Source organism: Amblyraja radiata, chromosome 2 (genome assembly GCF_010909765.2).
Source record: "Amblyraja radiata isolate CabotCenter1 chromosome 2, sAmbRad1.1.pri, whole genome shotgun sequence".
Classification (NCBI taxonomy): Eukaryota; Metazoa; Chordata; class Chondrichthyes; order Rajiformes; family Rajidae; genus Amblyraja; species Amblyraja radiata.
The window spans coordinates 120,183,110-120,205,500 of record NC_045957.1 but is presented as its reverse complement, the minus strand read 5'-3'; the positions used below and the strand labels follow the sequence as shown (position 1 = coordinate 120,205,500).

The following is a 22,391-nucleotide window of genomic DNA, read 5'->3' as shown; positions in this document are numbered from 1 at the left end:
CTCTTCCAAATCATTAATATATATGGTAAACAGTTGCGGCCCCAACACCGAGCCTTGCGGCACTCCACTCACCACTGCCTGCCATTCTGAAAAGGACCCGTTCACTCCTACTCTTTGCTTCCGGTCTGCCAACCAATTTTCTATCCATGTCAACACCCTACCACCAATACCATGTGCTCTAATTTTAGTCACCAGTCTCCCGTGCGGGACCTTATCAAAGGCTTTCTGAAAGTCTAGATACATTACATCCACTGGCTCCCCTTCATCCATTTTACTTGTCACATCCCTCAAAAAATTCCAGAAGATTAGTCAAGCATGATTTCCCATTCATAAATCCATGTTGACTTGGACCAATCCTTTTACTGCTATCCAAATGCCCCATTATTACCTCTTTAATAATTGACTCCAGCATCTTTCCCACCACCGAAGTCTGGCTAACTGGTCTGTAATTCCCCGTTTTCTCTCTCGCTCCTTTCTTGAAAAGTGGGATAACATTAGCTATCCTCCAATCCACAGGAACTGATCCTGAATCTATTGAACATTGGAAAATGATCACCAATGCGTCCACTATTTCTAGAGCCACCTCCCTGAGGACCCTGGTATGCAGACCATCAGGCCCAGGGGATTTATCATCCTTCAGTCCCATTAGCCTACCCAATACTATTTCTCGCCTAATGAAAATTTATTTCAGTTCCTCTATCCCCTTCGATCCTCTGTCCTCCAGTACTTCTGGGAGATTGTTTGTGTCTTCCTTAGTGAAGACAGATCCAAAGTACCTATTCAACTCTTCTGCCATTTCCTTGTTGCCCATAATAATTTCACCCGTGTCTGCCTTCAAGGGACCCACATTTAACGTTGCTACTCTTTTCCCCTTAACATATCTAAAGAAGCTTTTACTGTCCTTTATATTCCTGGCCAGCTTCCCTTCGTACTTCATCTTTTCAGCCCGTATTGCCCATTTTGTTTCCTTCTGTTGTCCTATGAAAGTTTCCCAATCCTCTGGCTTCCGGCTACTCTTTGCTGTGTTATACATCTTTTCTTTTAGTTTTATTCTATCCCTAACTTCCCTTGTCAGCCACGGTTGACTCCTACTCCCCTTAGAATCTTTCTCCCTTTTTGGAATGAAATGATCCTGCGTCTTCTGGATTATGCCCAGAAATTCCTGCCATTGCTGTTCCACCGTCATTCCTGCTAGGATCCCTTTCCAGTCTACCTTGGCCAGCTCTCCTCTCATGCCTTCATAGTCCCCTTTGTTCAACTGCATCACTGCTTCCGATTTAACGTTCTCCTTCTCAAATTGCAGATTAAAACTAATCATATTATGATCACTACCTCCAAGCGGTTCCTTTACCTCGAGTTCTCTTATCAAATCTGGTTCATTGGACAACACTAAATCCAGAATTGTCTTTTCTCTGGTCGGCTCCATTACAAGCTGCTCTAAGAATCCATCTCGGAGGCATTCTCCAAACCCTCTTTCTTGGGGTCCTGAACCAACCTGATTTTCTCAGTCTACCTGCATATTGAAATCCCCCATCACCACAGTGGCATCACCTTTGTTACATGCCAGTTTTAACTCCTGCTGCAATTTACACCCTACATCCGGGCTACTATTTGGGGGTCTGTAGATAACACCAATTAGTGTCTTCTTGCCTTTACAATTCCTCAACTCAATCCACAGTGACTCTACCTCGTCAGTCCCTATGTCTTCCCTCGCAAGGGACTGAATTCTATCCCCCACCAGCAGAGCTACCCGACCTCCTCTGCCCACCTGCCTGTCCTTTCTATAGGATGTATAACCCTGAATATTAAGTTCCCAGGCCCGATCCTCCTGCAGCCACGTCTCTGTCATATCTACCAACCTCTAACTGAGCCTCAAGCTCATCTACTTTGCTTTTACTTTGCGCATTCATATAAAATATTTTTAATTCCTTACGCATCTCCAGTTACTTGCTGCCTGACCCACTGAGTTACTCCAACACTCTGTGAAACGTCACCTATCCATGTTCTCCACAGATGCTGCCTGACCCGCTGAGTTACTCCAGCACTCTGTGAAATGTCACCTATCCATGTTCTCCACAGATGCTGCCTGACCCGCTGAGTTACTCCAGCACTCTGTGAAACGTCACCTATCCATGTTCTCCACAGATGCTGCCTGACCCGCTGAGTTACTCCAGCATTTTTGTGTCTGTATTCCTTAGCAGTATGCCAGGCTTCAGGAGGAGATTCTGTACTTTCACCCTCCTGAAACCTGCCAACAGTTTGGCCATCATAGAGTCATGGAGCTGTATTGCACAGAAACGGGCCCTTCGGCCCATCTTGTCCATGCCAACCAACTTGTCCATTGGCATACTGGAATAATTGCATTTCTTTCGTCTCCCACTAAGCCATGTCTTTTAAACAATGGGATAGTCCCAGCCTCAACGACCTCCTCTGGCAGCTCGTTCCATACACCCACCACCCTCTGTGTGGAAACAGTAGACCCCTCAGGTACATATTACAACTTGGTTTAGTTTGGCTTAGTTTAGAGATACAGCGCGGAAACATGACCTTCAGCCCACCGAGTCCGCGCCGACCAGTGATCACCCCGTACACTAGCACTATCCTACACACTAGGAATGATTTACCAAAACTAACTAGCCTACAAACCTGTACGTCTTTCGAGTGTGGGAGGAAACCGGAGCTCCCGGAGAAACTCCACCAAGGTCACGGGAAGAGCATGCAAACTCCGTACAGACAGCATCCGTAGTCAGGATAGAACCCGGGTCTCTGGCACTGTGAGACAGCAACTCTAATGAAAGTAAGCATGCAGGTACAGCAGGCAGTGAAGAAAGCGAATGACATGTTGGCCTTCATAACAAGAGGAGTTGAGTATAGGAGCAAAGAGGTCCTTCTGCAGTTGCACAGGGCCCTAGTGAGACCACACCTGGAGTGGTCTCACACTCTTATTGAAACATATAAGATTATTAACAGTTTGGACACGCGTGAGGCAGGAAACATGTTCCTGATGTTGGGGGGAGTCCAGAACCAGGGGCCACAGTTTAAGAATAAGGGGTCAGCCATTTAGAACGGAGATGAGGAAACAATTTTTCATACAGTGGGTTGCGAGTCTGTGGAATTCTCTGCCTCAGAGGGCGGTGGAGGCCGGTTCTCTGGATGCTTTCAAGAGAGAGTTAGATAGGGCTCTTAAAAATAGGGCTCTTAAGGATAGCGGAGTCAGGGGGGTATGGGGAGAAGGCAGGAACGGGGTACTGATTGGGGATGATCAGCCATGATCACAGTGAATGGCGGTGCTGGCTCGAAGGACCGAATGGCCTCCTCCTGCACCTATTGTCTATGTTTCTATGTTTCTAAAAATAGCGGAGTCAGGGGATATGGGGAGAAGGCAGGAACGGGGTACTGATTGGGGATGATCAGCCACGATCACAGTGAATGGCGGTGCTGGCTCGAAGGGCCGAATGGCCTACTCCTGCACCTATTGTCTATTGTCTAACGCTGCGCCACCGTGCCGCCCACCTGCTTAACACAACTCGCCCAATCTTTGTTCTTGAGACGTGTTAAATGGAAAATCTAATCAGCTGTGTGAACACTGGAAATGGTAAATGTCCCACTAAAATGCCAGAGACTTGGAGAGGATTTGTACACATTGTTCATCAGGTTTCCCCCCCCCCCCCTCTCCCCCCTCGTGAGTCTGTACTTCCTCCATCAATCTCTTCAGCCAACAATAAACATATGTTTTGTTTGGACTCTGTTGCGAGTTTGAAAGATTTTTTTTTTTTGACATACGAGTAATTAATTGAACAGAGAATTAATCACACCGAGTGAGTTAAGGATGGAAATTGCGGTGGAGAGTGTCACAGGAGATGAATCATTGAGATCTGTGTCACAGTATCCACATTAAAGCAGCCCGCACAAAGGCACCTAACACAAACATGCTTCAAGCACCACTCCTCAGTCAATTAGGAGCAAGGAATGAGCTGAGGGTTGAGACATCGATCATCGATTCAGTTTTTAAGAGAAGTTTTAGTTTGCTCATCAGCTGCCAGTTTTGGGTCAGTGGGTATTTTCTTTGAGGCGGAGATAGACAAATTCTTGGATTAGGGACGGGTTTCAAAGGGTTAATGGGGAGAAGGCAGGAGAATGGGGTTAGCAGGGAGAGATAGATCAGCCATGATTGAATGGCAGGTGGACAAGAATGCTGGAGAGACTCAGCGGGTGGGGCAGTGTCTATGCAGCGAAGGAATAGGTGACGTTTCGAGTCGAGACCCTTCTTCATGGTGTATTAGCTCTCAGGGTTAAAGGAATCAAGGGATATGGGGAAAAAGCAGGAACGGGGTTTACTGATTCTGGATGATCAGCCACGATCATATTGAATGGCGGCGCTGGCTTGAAGGGCCGAATGGCCTACTCCTGCACCCATTTTCTATGTTTCTAGACTATGTTTCTAGACTTGATGGGCCAAATGGCCTAATTCTACTCCGATAACAATAGACAATAGACAATAGGTGCAGGAGTAGGCCATTCGCCCCTTCGAGCCAGCATCACCATTCAATGTGATCATGGCTGATCATCCCCGATCAGTACCCCGTTCCTGCCTTCTCCCCATATCCCCTGACTCTGCTATTTTTAAGAGCCCTATCTAGCTCTCTCTTGAAAACATCCAGAGAACCTGCCTCCACCGCCCTCGGAGGCAGATAATTCCACAGACTCACCACTCTCTGTGAGAAAAAGTGTTTCCTTGTCTCCGTTCTAAATGGCTTAATCCTTATTCTTAAACAGTGGCCCCTGGTTCTGGACTCCCCCAACATCGGGAACATGTTTCCTGCCTCTAGCGTGTCCAAGCCTTGAACAATCTTATATGTTTCAATGAGATCGCCTCTCATCCTTCTAAACTCCAGAGTGTACAAGCCCAGCCGCTCCATTCTCTCAGCATATGACAGTTCCGCCATCCCGGGAATTAACCTTGTAAACCTACGCTGCACTCCCTCAATAGCAAGAATGTCCTTCCTCAAATTAGGGGACCAACACTGCACACAATACTCCAGGTGTGGTCTCACTAGGGCTCTGTACAACTGCAGAAGGACCTCTTTGCTCCTATACTGTGTTCGTGTGTCAGATGTCGAGTCCGTCCACCTTCGGATCGATCGCAAGGGAAAATATTCTGCTGTTGTGTTTTGGTGGAAAGCTGGTAAGTTGCTGGGGAGAAACAACCCCCCCCCCCCACCATCAGCATGGCATCTTGACATCACGGTGGCGCAGCGGGTAGAGTCGCTGCCTCACGGCGCCAGAGACCCGGGTTCCATCCCGACTACGGGCTCTGTCAGTACGGAGTTTGCCCCTTCTCCCCGCGACCTGCGTGGGTTTTCTCCGGGTGCTCCAGTTTCCTCCCGCACTCCAAAGACGTGCAGGCTTGTAGGTTGATTGACTCCAGTGAAAATGTAAATTGTTCCCAGTGTGTGTGTGGGATGGTGTTAGTGTGCGGGGATCGCTGGGCGGCGTGGACTCGGTGGGCCGAAGGGCCTGTTTCCGCGCTGTATCTCTAAACTGAAGTAAACTAGAGTAGGTTGGTGGAGAGAAGATCACTCCTAAAATGTACCAATAACCCCGAGGTAACGGCAGAAACGGTTCAAGTGATAGGAGCAGAATTAGGCCATTCAACCCATCAAGTCTACTCCACCATTCTGTCGTGGCTGGTCTATCTCTCCCTCCTAACCCCATTCTCCTGCCTTCTCCCCATAACCCCTGACACCCGTACTAATCAAGAATCACGCTTACTAATCAAGTGGATTTGTTTAAGATATTAAGTTACTCCAGCACTCTGTGAAACGTCACCTATCCATGTTCTCCACAGATGCTGCCTGACCCGCTGAGTTACTCCAGCACTCTGTGAAACGTCACCTATCCATGTTCTCCACAGATGCTGCCTGACCCGCTGAGTTACTCCAGCACTCTGTGAAACGTCACCTATCCATGTTCTTCACAGATGCTGCCTGACCCGCTGAGTTACTCCAGCACTGTGTGAAACGTCACCTATCCATGTTCTCCACAGATGCTGCCTGACCCGCTGAGTTACTCCAGCACTCTGTGAAACGTCACCTATCCATTTTCTCCACAGATGCTGCCTGACCCGCTGAGTTACGTACGTTTCGTGCATGCTCGTGTGCCTGTTGAATGTGTGACGTGCTGCCATCTTGCTTCACTGCCCTCACTGCTCTCTCTCTCTCTCTCTCTTGTGTCTCTGTTGGGGCCGAGCAGAAGTACTCGGCCATCTCTCTATGCAGCATCACGACGGAGGCACTGAAGGTGCTGGGGGCCACGGAGGAGCTGATCGAGGGGGCGTCGCAGGAAGGCCACTCACCCACGGACCCTACCGGTGGTAAAGGCCCGACAGAGAAGGAGGCCCAGAGACTCCAGGCCCACCTCTCCAAGCTGGAGGAGAACGTAAGGCCCACCTACCAATAGTTCAGCAGTCGATAATGCTTTAGACAACAGACAATAGACAATAGGTGCAGGGGTAGGCCATTCGGCCCTTCGAGCCAGCACCGCCATTCAATGTGATCATGGCTGATCATCCCCAATCAGTACCCCGTTCCTGCCTTCTCCCCATATCCCCTGAGTCCGCTATTTTTAAGAGCCGATCTCCGCTCTAAATGGCTTACCCCTTATTCTTCAACTGAGGCCCCTGGTTCTAGACTCCCCCTACATCGGGAACATGCCTCTAGCGTATCCAAACCCTTAATAATCTTATATGTTTCAATTAATATCCCTTCTCATCCTTCTAAACTCCAGAGTGTACAAGCCCAGCCGCTCCATTCCCTCAGCATATGACAGTCCCGCCATCCATGGAACTGCAACTGCACACTGAGGTTTACTTTAATTTAGAGATACAGTGCGGGAACAGACCCTGCTGCCCACCGAGTCCACACCGACCAGCGATCCCCGCACACTAACACTCCTACAACAACAGGAGCGATTTACAATTTTACCAAAGCCAATTAACCTGCAAACCTGCACGTCTTTGGAGTATGGGAAACCGGAGCACCCGGAGAAAACCCACGCAGGTCACGGGGAGAACGTACAAACCCCGTACAGACAGCGCCCGTAGTCAGGATCGAACCCGGGTCTCTAGCGCTGTGAGGCAATAACTCTACCCGCTGCGCCACCGTGCCACCCACAAATTATTTTGCGTATATCACACATCAGTTCAGTTCAGTTTAGATTATTGTCACGTGTACCGAGGTGCAGTGAAAAGCTTTTGTTGCGTGCTAACCAGTCAGCGGAAAGACAATACATGATTACAATCGAGCCATTCACAGTGTACAGATATGTGATAAGGGAATAACGTTTAGTGCAAGGTAGCTAATGTTATCCCACATTTTAAGGAAGACGGGAGAGAGAAAACGGGGAATTATAATGATGAGAGGGATAGACAGAGTTGACGTGGATAAGCTTTTCCCACTGAGAGTAGGGAAGATTCAAACAAGGGGACGTGACTTGAGAATTAAGGGACAGAAGTTTAGGGGTAACATGAGGGGGAACTTCTTTACTCAGAGAGTAGTGGCTGTGTGGAATGAGCTTCCAGTGAAGGTTGTGGAGGCAGGTTCGTTTTTATCATTTAAAAATAAATTGGATAGTTATATGGACGGGAAAGGAATGGAGGGTTATGGTGTGAGCGCAGGTATATGGGACTAGGGGAGAATACGTGTTCGGCACGGACTAGAAGGGTCGAGATGGCCTGTTTCCGTGCTGTAATTGTAATATGGTTATATGGTTATATAGACCAGTTAGCCTGACATTGGTGGTGGGGAAGATGCTGGAGTCAATTATAAAAGATGAAATAGCCGCACATTTGGATAGCATTAACAGGATTGGTCAGCATGGATTTACGAAGGGGAAATCATGCTTGACTAATCTTCTGGCATTTTTTGAGGATGTAACTAGGAAAATAGACAAGGGAGAGCCAGTGGATGTAGTGTGCCTGGACTTTCAGAAAGCATTTGATAAGGTCCAACATAGGAGATTAGTGGGCAAAATTAGGGCACATGGTATTGGGGGTAGGGTGCTGACATGGATAGACATGCTCACCTCCAGTTTAAATTCCATTTGGAATATTTTGGAGGACCAAGAAACCAAGAACCAAAAAATTGGTTGGCAGACAGGAAACAAAGAGTAGGGATTAACGGGTCCCTTTCAGAATGGCAGGCAGTGACTAGTGGGGTACCGCAAGGCTCGGTGCTGGGACTGCAGCTATTTACAATATATATCAATGATTTGGATGAAGGGAATCAGAGTAACATTGGCGAATTTGCAGATGTCACAAAGCTGGGTGGCAGTGTGAACTGTGAGGAGGATGCTATGAGAATGCAGGTCGACTTGGACAGGTTGGGTGAGTGGGCAGATGCATGGCAGATGCAGTTTAATGTGGAAAATGTGAGGTTATCCACTTTGGTGGCAAAAACAGAAAGGCAGATTATTATCTAAACGGTGTCAAGTTGGGAAAAGGGGAAGTACAATGGGATCTGGGGGGTCCTTGTTCATCAGTCAATGAAAGTAAACATGCAGGTACAGCAGGTAGTGAAGAAAGCGAATGTCATGTTGGCCTTCATAACAAGAGGAGTTGAGTATAGGAGCAAAGAGGTCCTTCTGCAGTTGTACAGGGCCCTAGTGAGACCACACCTGGAGTATTGTGTGCAGTTTTGGTCCCCTAATTTGAGGAAAACATTCTTGCTATTGAGGGAGTGCAGTGTAGGTTTACAAGGTTAATACCCGGGATGGCGGGACTGTCATATGCTGAGAGAATGGAGCAGCTGGGCTTGTACACGCTGGAACTTGGGAGGATGAGAGGGCATCTCATTGAAACATATAAGATTGTTAAGGGCTTGGACACGCTAGAGGCAGGAAACATGTTCCCGATGTTGGGGGAGTCCAGAACCAGGAGCCACAGTTTAAGAATAAGGAGTAAGCCATTTAGAATTGATACGAGGAAAGACTTTTTCTCACAGAGAGTGGTGAGTCTGTGGAATTCTCTACCTCAGAGGGCGGTGGAGGCCGGTTCTCTGGATGCTTTCAAGAGAGAGTTAGATAGGGCTCTTAAAAATAATAGAGCCAGGGGATATGGGGAGTTGGCAGGAACGGGGTACTGATTGGGGATGATCAGCCATGATCACATTGAATGGCGGTGCTGGCTCGAAGGGCCGAATGGCCTACTCCTGCGTCTATTGTCTATTGTCTATAATTAGAACGGAGCGAGCGGGGGCGAGGAATCTGAAAAGCTGTAATCACACCGACAGTGGCGTCATGAGCAGTCGTGGCCAGAGTGTTTGACAGCCTTAATGTGAGCGTAATAATTTCACAGCCATGTGCTGTGCTGAGGACAGGCGATCATTTGCACTGGACAGCCATCACTCTTGGTTCAGCCGACAACAACAGGCCCATCTGCAAGCAGCTAATGGGACACTTAGTGAAGGAACCGTCTGGCGTTCAGTCCCGGCCACCATGTTCACCGGAAAGCAACTTGTCACATTTGCAAATGGTGCAGAGAAGAATTATGAGGATGTTGCCAGGACTCGGGGGGCACTGAGCTACAGGGAGAGGTTGGACTGGCTGGGAGCCTGAAGAGGTGTCTTGACCCGAAACATCACCCATTCCTTCTCTCCAGTAATGCTGCCTGACCCGCTGAGTTACTCCAGCACTCTGTGAAACGTCACCTATCCATGTTCTCCACAGGTGCTGCCTGACCCGCTGACTTACTCCAGCACTGTGTTTATCTGGGTCTCTATTCCTTGCAGTGCAGGAGGATGAGGGGTGATCTTATAGAGGTGTATAAAATCATGAGAGGAATAGATTGGGTAGACGCATGGTGCCTCTTGCCCAGAGTAGGGGAATCGAGGACCAGAGGACATAGTTTAAGGTGAGAGGGGGAAAGATTTAATTTGAACCTGAGGAGCAATGTTTCCATACATAGGGTGGTGGGTGTATGGAACGAGCTGCCAGAGGAGGTAGTTGAGGCAGGGACTATAACAACATTTAGAAGACATTTGGATAGTTATATGGATTGGGAAGGTTAAGAAAGATATGGACCAAACACGGGCAAATGGGACTAGGATAGATGGGGCATCTTGGTTGGCATGGACAAGACGGGCTGAAGGGCCTGTTTCCATGCTGTATCTCTAAACTAAAGATGGACACGAAATGCTGGAGTAACACAGCAGATCAGGCAGCATCTCTGGAGAGAAGGAATGGGTGACATTTTGGGTCGGAACCCTGCTGCAGACTGAAAGATAGAGGGCGGTGAATCTGTGGAATTCTTTGCCACAGACGACTGTGGAGGCTAAGTCAGTGGATATTTTTAAGGCAGAAAGACAGATTCTTGATTAGTACGGGTGTCAGGGGTTACGGGGAGAAGGCAGGAAAGGGGGTTAAGAGGGAGAGATAGATCAGCCATGATTGAATGATGGAGTAGACTTGATGGGCTGAATGGCCTAATTCTGCTCCTATCACTTCTAACCTTATGCATTTATGAATAGAAAAGGCCAGAACAAAACAGGGCCGGGAACATTTGACTTCAGGAAAGGTGGAGCCCACAATGGTCCATTGTTGGCTGAGGAACATGTCGTAGTGAGGGGGATACAGAAATACAGAAATTACTGGAAGTTAGAGAGGTCAATGTTCATACCGCTGGGGTGTAAGCTCCCCAAGCGAAATATGAGGTGCTGCTCCTCCAGTTTGCGCTGGGCCTCACTCTGACAATGGAGGAGGCCCAGGACAGAAAGGTCAGTGTGGGAATGGGAGGGGGAGTTGAAGTGCTGAGCCACCGGGAGATCAGGTTGGTTAAGGCGGACTGTGCGGTGCTGTTGGGCGCAACGATTGGCGAGCCTGCACTTGGCCTCGCCGATGTACAGCAGTTGACACCTGGAACAGCGGATGCAGTAGATGAGGTTGGAGGAGGTGCAGGTAAACCTCTGCCTCAGCTAGAAAGGACTGTCGGGGTCCCTGGACAGAGTCGAGGGGGGAGGTAAAGGGACAGGTGTTGCATCTTCTGCGGTTGCAGGGGATGGTACCTGGGGAGGGGGTGGTTTGGGCAGGAAGGGATGAGTTGATCAGGGAGTTGCGGAGGGAACGGTCTCTGCGGAACGTGGAAAGGGGTGGAGACGGGAAGATATGGGCAGTAATGGGATCCCGTTGGAGGTGGCGGAAGTGTTTAGGAATGATGAACTAGGGGGCGAGCTGTATGAACTGTAGCGGCACGGTGGCGCAGCGGTAGAGTTGCTGCCTCATGGCGCCAGAGACCCGGGTTACTGGTGCTGCCTGTACGGAGTTTGCACGCTCTCCCCGTGACCTGCGTGGGTTTTCCCCGGGTGCTCCGGTTTCCTCCCACATTCCAAAGACGTACCGGTTTGTAGGCTAATTGACTTCTGTAAATTGTAAATTGTCCCTAGTGTGTTCAGTTCAGTTTAGTTTATTGTCACGTGTATCGAGGTACAGTGAAAAGCTTTTGTTGCGTGCTAACCAGTCAGCGGAAAGACAATACATGATTACAATCGAGCCGTCCACAGTGTACAGCTACAGGATCACAGAATAACGTTTAGTGGTGGAGCCAGAAAAGTCTGATCGAAGATAGTCCGAGGGTCACCAATGAGGTAGATAGTAGTTCAGGACCGCTGATAACAGCCGGGAAGAAACTGTCCCTGAATCTGGAGGTGTGCGTTTTCACACTTCTGTACCTCTTGCCCGATGGGAAAGAGGGGAGAAGAGGGAGTGGCCGGGGTGAGACTGGTCCTTGATGATGCTGCTGGCCTTGCCGAGGCAGCGTGAGGTGTAGATGGAGTCGATGGAAGGGAGGTTGGTTTGTGTGATGGTCTGGGTTGCGTCCACAATTCACTGCGATTCCTTATTATAAATGTAATAACGCACGGATAAATATATAATAATCAATAATAACGATGAGACCATTAAACAATTAGCTGCATGGAAAGTGAGGGAATAGGACCTTGTGCAGGTAGATAGATAGGTGATGGTCTAGGCATCATGTTTGGCACAGATGTTGTGGGCCGAATGGCCTGTTCTTGTGCTGCACTGTTCTATGTAATAAGTTCATAATAAGGACTAAGCCATTTAGAACGGAGACGAGGAAACACTTTTTCTCACAGAGAGTGGTGAGTGTGGAATTCTCTGCCTCAGAGGGCGGTGGAGGCAGGTTCTCTGGATGCTTTCAAGAGAAAGCTAGATAGGGCTCTTAAAAATAGCGGAGTCAAGGGGATATGGGGGGAAGGCAGGAACGGGGTACTGATTGGGGATGATCAGCCATGATCACATTGAATGGCGGTGCTGGCTCGAAGGGCCGAATGGCCTACTCCTGCACCTATTGTCTATTGTCTATGTTCAAAAGTGGAAGGAGCAGAATTAGCCATTCGGCCCATCAAGTCTACTCCGCCATTCAATCATGGCTGATCTATCTCTCCCTCCGAACCCCATTCTCCTGCCTTCTCCCCCTAACCCCTGACACCCGCACTAATCAAGAATCTATCTATCTCTGCCTTAGAAATACCCATTGACTTGGCCATGTTGAATGTGTGTGTGTGTGTCGGCAGGTGTACATAACGGCGGGCACGGTGTACGGACTGGAGGGGCAGCTGAACGATCTGGAGGAGTGTGCGCGGAGCATTCACAGCCTGTCCACCGAGACCAAGCTGTCGGATCTGGAGGACCAGGTGGCCACCGCTGCGGCACAGGTTCACCAGGCTGAGCTGCAGGTAGGTGTGTGCGGTAACAGGCCCTTGACCCCCGCCGAGTCCGCGCCGACCAGCGGTCGCCCCCGTACACTACCAGCATTGTTCTACATACTAGCGACAATTTACAGAAGCCAATTAACCTACAAACCTGCACTACTTTGAGGTGTGGGAGGAAACCGGAGCACCCGGAGAAATACCCACGCAGGTCACGCGGGGAGAACGTGCAAACTCCGCACAGACAGCATCCGTAGTCGGGATCGAACCCGGGTCTCTGGCGCCGTGGGGCAGCAACTCTACCGCTGCGCCACCTGACCTAACCTTAAGGTAACCTAAAGATGTGTGGGTTTACATCTGATGAGCGTTTGACGGCGCTGGGCCTCTATTCGCTGGAATTTACAGGGATGAGGGGCCCCCTCAACGAAACTTACTGGATGCCAAAGGGCAGCGCGGTGGTGCAGCGGTAGAGTTGCTGTCTCACGGCATCAGAGACCCGGGTTCCATCCTACCTACGGGTGATGTCTGTACGGAGTTTGCACGTTCTCACTGTGACTTGCGTGGGGTTTTCTCCGGGTGCTCCGGTTTCCTCCCACTCTCCAAAGACATGCAGGTTTGTAGATTAATTGGCCTCTATTTCCGACCGTCAATCAGAGAGCGGTCCTGACCTCCCATCTACCTCATTGGAGACCCTGGGACTCTCTTTAAGCAGACTTTGCTGCACTTTATCCTGCACTGAACATTATTCCCTTCAACAGTCTGAAGAAGGGTCTCGATCTGAAATGTCACCCATTCCTTCGCTCCATAGAAACATAGAAACATAGAAGATAGGTGCAGGAGGAGGTCATTCGGCCCTTCGAGCCAGCACCGCCATTCACTGTGATCATGGCTGATCGTCCCCAATCAATAACCCGTGCCTGCCTTCTCCCCATATCCCTTGACTTTCACGAGCCCCTAGAGCTCTATCTCTCTCTCTCTTAAATCCATCCAGTGACTTGGCCTCCACTGCCCTCTGTGGCAGGGAATTCCATAAATTCACAATTCTCTGGGTGAAAAAGTTTTTTCTCACCTCAGTCTTAAATGACCTCCCTTTATTCTAAGACAGTGGCCCCTGGTTCTGGACTCGCCCAACATTGGGAACATTTTTCCTGCATCTAGCTTGTCCAGTCCATTTATAATTGTATATGTTTCTATAAGATACCCCTTCATCCTTTTAAACTCTAGTGAGTTTGACAGTCCCGCCATCCCTTTGATGCTGCCTCACCCGCTGAGTTTCTCCAGCATTTTGTGTCTACTTTCCCTTTATCCTAACACTGTAGATATCTTGATTGTAATCACGCATAGTCTTTCCGCTGACTGGGTAGCACGCAACAAAAAACATGTTTTTACTCTTGACAATAAACTATGCTTTTTAAATTGCCACCAGTCTGTGTGTGGAGGGGGGGGGGGGAGTGGGGGCAAATGTGGGATAACAGAGAACTAGTGTGATCGATGGTCGAAATGGGCTCGGTGGGCCGAAGGGCCTGTATCTTAAATCAAACAAAAATCCACGTAAGGAATAAGCACAGGGAGTAACTTTAGAAGGATGAGGAGGGATCTTATAGAAACATATAAAATTATAAAAGGACTGGACAAGCTAGATGCAGGAAAAATGTTCCCAATGTCGGGCGAGTCCAGAACCAAGGGCCACAGTCTTAGATTAAAGGGGAGGCCATTTAAGACTGAGGTGAGAAAAAACTTTTTCACCCAGAGAGTTGTGAATTTGTGGAATTACCTGCCACAGAGGGCAGTGGAGGCCAAATCACTGGATGGATTTAAGAGAGAGTTAGATAGAGCTCTAGGGGTTAGTGGAGTCAAGGGATATGGGGAGAAGGCAGGCACGGGTTATTGATAGGGGACGATCAGCCATGATCACAATGAATGGCGGTGCCGGCTCGAAGGGCCAAATGGCTTCCTCCTGCACCCATTTTCTATGTTTCTATGTTTCTACGAGTAATGGAAATACTTTGCTGACTAAGCTGAGTGATGCTGAAATCTAAGTTGGGAAAACGGCAAACACCCTTCCCCCTTGCGCAATGGAGAGAATCAGAGTTAAGGGCCTGTTCCACTTACGCGACTTTTTCGGCAACTGCTAGCACCCGTCATAGGTCGTTACAGGTCGCCAAAATTTTTCAACATATTGAAAATCCATGGTGACCAGAACAAGGTACGACTGAAAATTTGTGGAATTCCCTGCCACAGAGGGCAGTGGAGGCCAAATCACTGGATGGATTTAAGAGAGAGTTAGATAGAGCTCTAGGGGCTAGTGGAATCAAGGGATATGGGGAGAAGGCAGGCACGGGTTATTGATTGGGGACGATCAGCCATGATCACAGTGAATGGCGGTGTTGGCTCGAAGGGCCCAATGTCATGCTACACATATTTTCTATGTTTCTATGACACTTTGGGCGACTACTCACGACCAGACAGGCTTCTCCGCCGCGACATGTCACCGGTAGTCTCCGGTCGTGAGTCGTCTCCTCAGTCGCCCAAAGAGTCGTAGCGTCTTTCTGGTCGCCGCTGGACTTTCACCGAATAAGTTGCGTAAGTGGGACAGGCCCATAACTCTGTTCAAGGTCAAAGATCCTGCAAAGGAAATACTCAGGACAGAGGTGTTATTATGACCAATAATGAAGCCAAACCAGTTTATCTTCCAAATGATATGACCAAGGAAGGCACGTCAGAGCCACAGGGGAGGCTTTGACCTGAAACGTTGTACTATACTGCTCCCTGGATGGTTCCTGACCTGCTGAGGATTTACAGAGTTGTACAAGAGTCAAGAGCCAAGAGTGTTTTATTGTCATATGTCCCAGATAGAACAATGAAACTGGGAATATCTCAACATTTAAAAGACATTTAGACAGGTACATGGATAGGACAGGTTTAGGGCGATATGGACAATAGACAATTTGTGCAGGAGTTGACCATTCGGCCCTTCGAGCCAGCACCACCATTCAATGCGATCATGGCTGATCATCCCCAATCAGTACCCCGTTCCTGCCTTCTCCCCATATCCCCTGACTCCGCTATCTTTAAGAGCCCTATCTAGCTCTCTCTTGAAAGCATCCAGAGAACCTGCCTCCACTGCCCTCTGAGGCAGAGAATTCCACAGAATCACAACTGTGTGTGTGAAAAAGTGTTTCCTCATCTCTGTTCTAAATGGCTTAGTCCTTATTCTTATACTATGGCCCCTGGTTCAGGACTCCCCCAACATCGGGAACATGTTTCCTGCCTGTAGCGTGTCCAAAACTTAATAATCTTATATGTTTCGATAAGATACCCTCTCATCCTTCTTAAATCCAGAGTATACAAGCCCAGCCGCTCCCTTCTCTCAGCATATGACAGTCCTGCCATACCAGGAATTAACCTTGGAAACCTACGCTGCACTCCCTCAATAGCAAGAATGTCCTTCCTCAAATTAGGGGACCAAAACTGCACACAATACTCCAGGTGTTTCTTTATTGTCGAAGTAAAACAGTAAGATATTCATCCAGACTAATCAATGTTGGGTAGCTCCGCATGTTAGAAAGCTCCGCCAATGTCCGCCAACAAAACTGCACACAATACTCCAGGTGTGGTCTCACTAGGGCTCTGTACAACTGCAGAAGGACCTCTTTGCTCCTATACTCCTCTTGTTATGAAGGCCAAGATGGGAACTGAATATTCAAGGATATACCTCCTATCGAAAAGACAGACAGGTGGGCAGAGGGGGTGGGATTGCTCTGTTGGTGAGGAATGAAATTCAGTCCCTTGCAAAGGGTGACATTGAAACAGGAGATGTGGAGTCAGTATGGATAGAACTAAGGAATTGTAAGGGTAAAAAGACCCTAATGGGAATTATCTACAGGCCCCCAAACAGTAGCCTGGACATAAGGCGCAAGTTGAATCAAGAATTAAAATTGGCATGTAGTAAAAGTAATGCTGTGATTGCTATGGGAGATTTCAACATGCAGGTAGACTGGGAAAATCAGGTTGGTACTGGACCCCAAGAAAGGGTGTTTGTGGAGTGCCTCCATGATGGATTCTTAGAGCAGCTTGTATTGGAGCCTACCAGGGAGAAGGCAATTCTGGATTTACTGCTGATTGTGGATGATCAGCCATGATCACAGTGAATGTCGGTGCTGTCTCGAAGGGCTGAATGGCCTACTCCTGCACCTATTGTCTATTGTCTATATGACTGCGTGCATGCATTACTCCGACTGCACCCAGAGTCCCGTCAACCATTGCGTTTCCCGCAGGTGTCGGACATTGAGCGCAGGATTTCGGCGCTGAACGTGGCGGGGCTGAACGTGGTTGCCTGTGAGAGACTACTGAAGAAACGCAGCCTGCCCGATGTGAAGGTGAGACAGGAGCTGGCACGGAAACCCCTGACAGATGACTCCTCCTCCACACTCTCTCTCCCCACCCCTCCCCCACCCTCGTTCACCCACAGGTTCCACTGTCCTCCTGATTAAATATTACTTTGTACGCCTCGTTGTCAGCTTCCCCTCAGCCGACAATGAAACATTCTACATTTTCTTTGATCTCAGTCCCCTTTGATCTGTCCCTTTCACACCTTACACTTCCATATCTCTATGCCTCCCTCTCCCCTGACTCTCAGTCTGAAGAAGGGTCTCGACCCAAATCGTCATCCATTCCTGATGCTGCCTGACCCGCTGAGTTACTCCAGCACTCTGTGAAACGTCACCTATCCATGTTCTCCAGGGATGCTGCCTGACCCGCTGAGTTGTGTATGCCCCTGTCTCACTTAGGAAACCTAAACGGAAACTTCTGGAGACTTTGTGCCCCACCAAAGGTTTCCGTGCAGTTCCCGGAGGTTTTTGTCAGTCTCCCTAGCTGCTTCCACTACCTACAACCTCCGGCAACCACCTGCAACCTCCAGGAACCGCACGGAAACCTTGGGTGGGGCGCAAAGTCTCCAGAGGTTCCCGTTCAGGTTTCCTAAGTGGGACAGGGGCATTTACTCCAGCACTCTGGACTACACGTCTTCCCACCCTGCCCCCTGTAAAGACTCCATCCCCTACTCCCAATTCCTCCGCCTACGCCGCATCTGTTCCCAGGATGAGACATTTCATACCAGGGCATCGTAAATGTCCTCGTTCTTCAGGGAACGGGGATTCCCCTCCGCCACCATAGATGAGGCTCACACCAGGGTCTCATCCATACCCCATAACACTGCTCTCTCTCCCCATCCCCGCACACGCAACAAGGGCAGAGTCCCTCTGGTCCTCACCTTTCACCCCACCAGCCGGCAAATACAACACATAATCCTCCGCCATTTCCGCCACCTCCAACGTGACCCCACCACTCGCCACATCTTCCCATCTCCCCCCATGTCTGCCTTCCGCAAAGACCGCTCCCTCCGCAACTCCCTCGTCAATTCTTCCCTTCCCTCCCGCACCACCCCCGCCCCGGGCACTTTCCGTTGCAACCGCAAGAAATGCAACACCTGTCCCGTCACCGCCCCCTCGACTCCATTCAAGGTCCCAAGCAGTCGTTCCAGGTGCGACAAAGGTTCACCTGTATCTCCTCCAACCTCATCTACTGCATCCGCTGCTCTAGATGTCAGCTGATTTACATCGGTGAGACCAAGCGTAGGTTGGGCGACCGTTTCGCCAAACACCTCCGCTCAGTCCGCAATAACCTACCTGACCTCCCGGTGGCTCAGCACTTCAACTCCCCCTCCCATTCCCAATCCGACCTCTCTGTCCTGGGTCTCCTCCATTGCCAGAGTGAGCAACAGCGGAAATTGGAGGAACAGCACCTCATATTCCGTCTGGGGTCCTTGCGTCCTTATGGCATCAACATTGAATTCTCCCAATTTGGCTAGCCCGTGCTGTCTCCTCCCCTTCCTTCACCCTCTAGCTGTCTCCTCCCACCCTCCCATCCGCCCGTCCTCGGGCTCCTCCTCCTCCTCCCTTTTTCCTTCTTTCTTTCCCCAACCCCCATCAGTCTGAAGAAGGGTTTCGGCCCGAAACGTCGCCTATTTCCTTCGCTCCATAGATGCTGCTGCACCCGCTGAGTTTCCCCAGCAATTTTGTGTACCTTCGATACTCCAGCACTCTGTTCACCCTTGTGTTTTGTTTCAGGCCGAGACCATTGATACCTCAAGGCAACAGAGGAGGAAGCTGCCTGCCCCGCCAAGCCAAGGTACCAGCCCAAGCTCACTGCCAGGTATAGCCACAGTGACAGCATCTGCACTTGCTGCCTGCATCACCCGCCAACCGCCCTTCAGTATAGTTTAGAGATACAGCACGGAAGCAGGCGACCGATTCCGCGCCGACCAGCGATCCCTGCACACTCACACTATCCTACTTGAAGCCCTGTCCCACGGTACGAGTTCAATCCAAGAGCTCTCCCGAGTTTGCCCTGATTTGAATTCGGAGATTTACGGTAATGGCCGCTTGTCGGTACTCGGGGCTCTCGTGGACATTTTTCAACGTGTTGAAAAATCTTCACGCGTCTTCCCTGCCGTTAGCGAGTCTTCCCGCTTACCTACCATTAGCGAGTCTTCCCGAGTACCTGCCGTTAGCGCTAAGAGACGTCCCCGAGCTCCGACGTACCCGCTACGTTCATTCTCCGTGCTTGCCACGGGTTTGATTTTTTAAAAACTCGGTAGAGCTCTTGGAATGAACTCGTACCGTGGGACAAGGATATTACACTAGGGATAATTGACATTTATACCAGGCAAATTAACCTACAAACCTGCACGTCTTTGGAGTATGGGAGGAAACCGGAGCTCCCGGAGAAAACCCCAGCACCCGTAGACAGGATGGAACCCGGGTCTATGGCGCTGTGAGGCAGCAACTCTACCGCTGCACCACCGTGACGCCCTTTGTTATTTCTAAGTTATCCCAGTTTCTCATCTACTCCCTACACTCTAGGGGCAATTTACAGAACATGAGCTGACAGAGGAGGTAGTTGAGGCAGGTACAATCGCAACTTTTGTGAAGCAATTAGACAGGTACATGGATAGGACAGGTTTAGAGGGATATGGGCCAAACGCAGGCAAGTGGGACTAGTGTGGATGGGCCGTTGTTGGTCGGTGTGGGCAAGTTGGGCCGAAGGGCCTGTTTCCGCGCTGTATCACTCTGTGACTCTAATTAACCTACAAACCTGTACATCTTCGGAATGAGGGAGGAAACCGGAACACCCGGGGAAAACCCACGCAGACCCACCGAGCCTGCGCCGACCAGCGATCACCCCGTACCACTACCAGCACTGTTCTACACACTAGCGACAATTTACAGAGGGCCAATTGACCTACAAAACTGTAACGTCTCTGGAGTGTGGGAGGAAACAGGAGCAACCGGAGAAAAAAACGCATTTGGAATATTGTGAGCAGTTTTGGGCCGCGAATCTGAGGAAGGATGTGCTGTTCTCTGGAGAGGGTCCAGAGGAGGTTTACGAGAATGATCCCAGGAATGAGTGGGTTAACATATGACGAGCATTTGTCGGCACTGGGCCTGTACTCACTGGAGTTTAGAAGGATGAGGGGAAAACATAATTGAAACTTCACCGAATAGTGAAAGGCCCGGATAGAGCGGATGTGGAGAGGATGTTTCCACTAGTGGGAGAGTCTAGGACCAGAGGGCACAGCCTCAGAATTAAAGGACGTTCTTTTAGAAAGCAGATATGGAGGAATTTCTTTAGTGGAATTCATTGCCACAGAAGGCTGCGGAGGCCAAGGCAATGGATATATTTAAGGCAGAGATTGACAGATTCTTGATTAGTACGGGTGTCAGGGGTTATGGGGAGAAGGCAGGAGAATGGGGTTGGGAGGGAGAGATATCGATCAGCCGTGATTGAATGGTGGGGTAGACTCGATGGGCTGAATGGCCCAATATTATGTCTTATGGTCTTATTTGCTTGCATTTCTCCCATTTCACCCTAAAGGGCCTGTCCCACTGTACGAGGTAATTCAAGAGCTCTCCCGAGTTAAAAAAAAAATCTAACCCGTGGTAAGCACGTAGAATGTACGTAGCGAGTACGTTGGAGCTCGGGGACGTCTCTTCGCAGCTCGTAACGCTAACGGCAGGTACTCGGGAAACGCGGTAAGCTCGTGAAGACTCGTGAAGATTTTTCAACACGTTGAAAAATGTCCACGCGAGCCCCGAGTACCTACGAGCGGCTATTACCGTAAATCTCCGAGTTCGAATCAGGGGAAACTCGGGAGAACTCTTGAATTAGCTCGTACAGTGGGACAGCCCCATAAACCTTACATGTGCTGTGCTGTTTGCTGCTCTTTATATTGTATGCTGTATACAGTCTGAAGAAGGGTCTCGACCTAAAACGTCACCCATCCCTTCTCTCCAGAGAACTCCATGCTCTCTGGCCCACTGAGTTACTCCAGCTTTTTGTGTCTATTTTCTTTATAGACAATCTATAGACCTGTATACAGATTATATACGGACTACATATTGTATAGAGTTTAGGTGTACAGTCTGTATGTCTATATAGACAGTCGACATATAGGCTATTGATCAGAACGGGTGTCAGGGGTTATGGGGAGAAGGCAGGAGAATGGGGTTAGGAGGGAGAGATAGATCAGCCATGATTGAATGGCGGGGTAGGTTTGATGGGCCGAATGGCTTCAATTCTTCTCCGATTATCTATATACAATATGGTACAGGCTATATACAATGTACAGTATGGGTATATAAGTTGTATACTGGTTTTCTTCTTCTACACACAAAATTAGAAGTTGTTCAGCCAGAGCTGAACACAATGGTGTCTGTCTTGTCGCTTCTTGTGATTCTTGTGCGTGGTGGTGGAAAGATTGGTGGAAACAGGGCCGCGACGTGAACGCTCTTTCCTTGACCCCTGTACACTGGTATACTGCCTATATATAGGCTTCATGGGCAGTGGGCAGGTGCTATAGACCTGCAGGGGAAGGTAGACGCTCCCGCCCCCACGAGTCTCGGGCAGATGGGGCTCGTCAGCCTGTGAAGGCAGTCCATCTAGGAAAACCTCCACTGCCTTGTGGCCATATCCAGTCATGGAAAAGGCTCCAGGAGTAAACCTCAAGAAGTCGGAGCCCCTAAGGCAGTTCGTCGTTGTCTACAACCTCGCTCTGGCAGCTCCTGCGACGGCGCTGGTGCCAAACTGTAACGGCCCTGCTGTTCCTTTGGATCGATCAGCGACGTGGAGAGGGGGGACGTGCTGTATGGGCAACAGCCTGTCCTCCATATAACATCGCCCAGGATTGCATCCGACCAGGATGCATCACCCATGGTCAGTCATGACCGAGAGGGGCCTACTCTATAGGCTATATGCAGTGTACCAGTACACAGTGTATATATATACAGTATATATATGCAGTCTATATACAAGGTATATACAATGAGCAGTCTGTATGCAGGCGATGTACAGGCTATGCACAACATAGGTACAGACTATATACCTGGTTATCCACTTTGGGACCAGGAAAACAAGGGGGCAGATTATTATCTCAATGGGGTTAGGTTAGGAAAGGGGGAGGTACAGCAAGACCTGGGTGTCCTTGTACACCAGTCACTGAAAGTTGGCTTACAGGTACAGCAGGCAGTGAAGAAAGCTAATGGAATGTTGGCCTTCATAACAAGAGGATTTCAGTATAGGAGTAGAGAGGTTCTTCTGCAGTTGTATAGG

The 22,391-nt window shown here is 49.4% G+C and overlaps 1 protein-coding gene across 1 annotated transcript in view; it reads left to right on the top strand.

Annotated features, from left to right (window-relative positions):
- The window catches only part of LOC116985313 (rab effector MyRIP-like), a 128,722-nt gene extending 109,716 nt beyond the window's left edge, over positions 1-19,006 (top strand). Inside the window, exons 14-17 of the mRNA XM_033040022.1 lie at positions 6,253-6,438; positions 12,588-12,749; positions 17,000-17,101; positions 18,851-19,006. Coding sequence (XP_032895913.1) covers positions 6,253-6,438; positions 12,588-12,749; positions 17,000-17,101; positions 18,851-19,006 — 606 coding nt within the window. The remainder of the gene's footprint in view (positions 1-6,252; positions 6,439-12,587; positions 12,750-16,999; positions 17,102-18,850) is intronic.
- Positions 19,007-22,391: the final 3,385 nt, after the last annotated feature.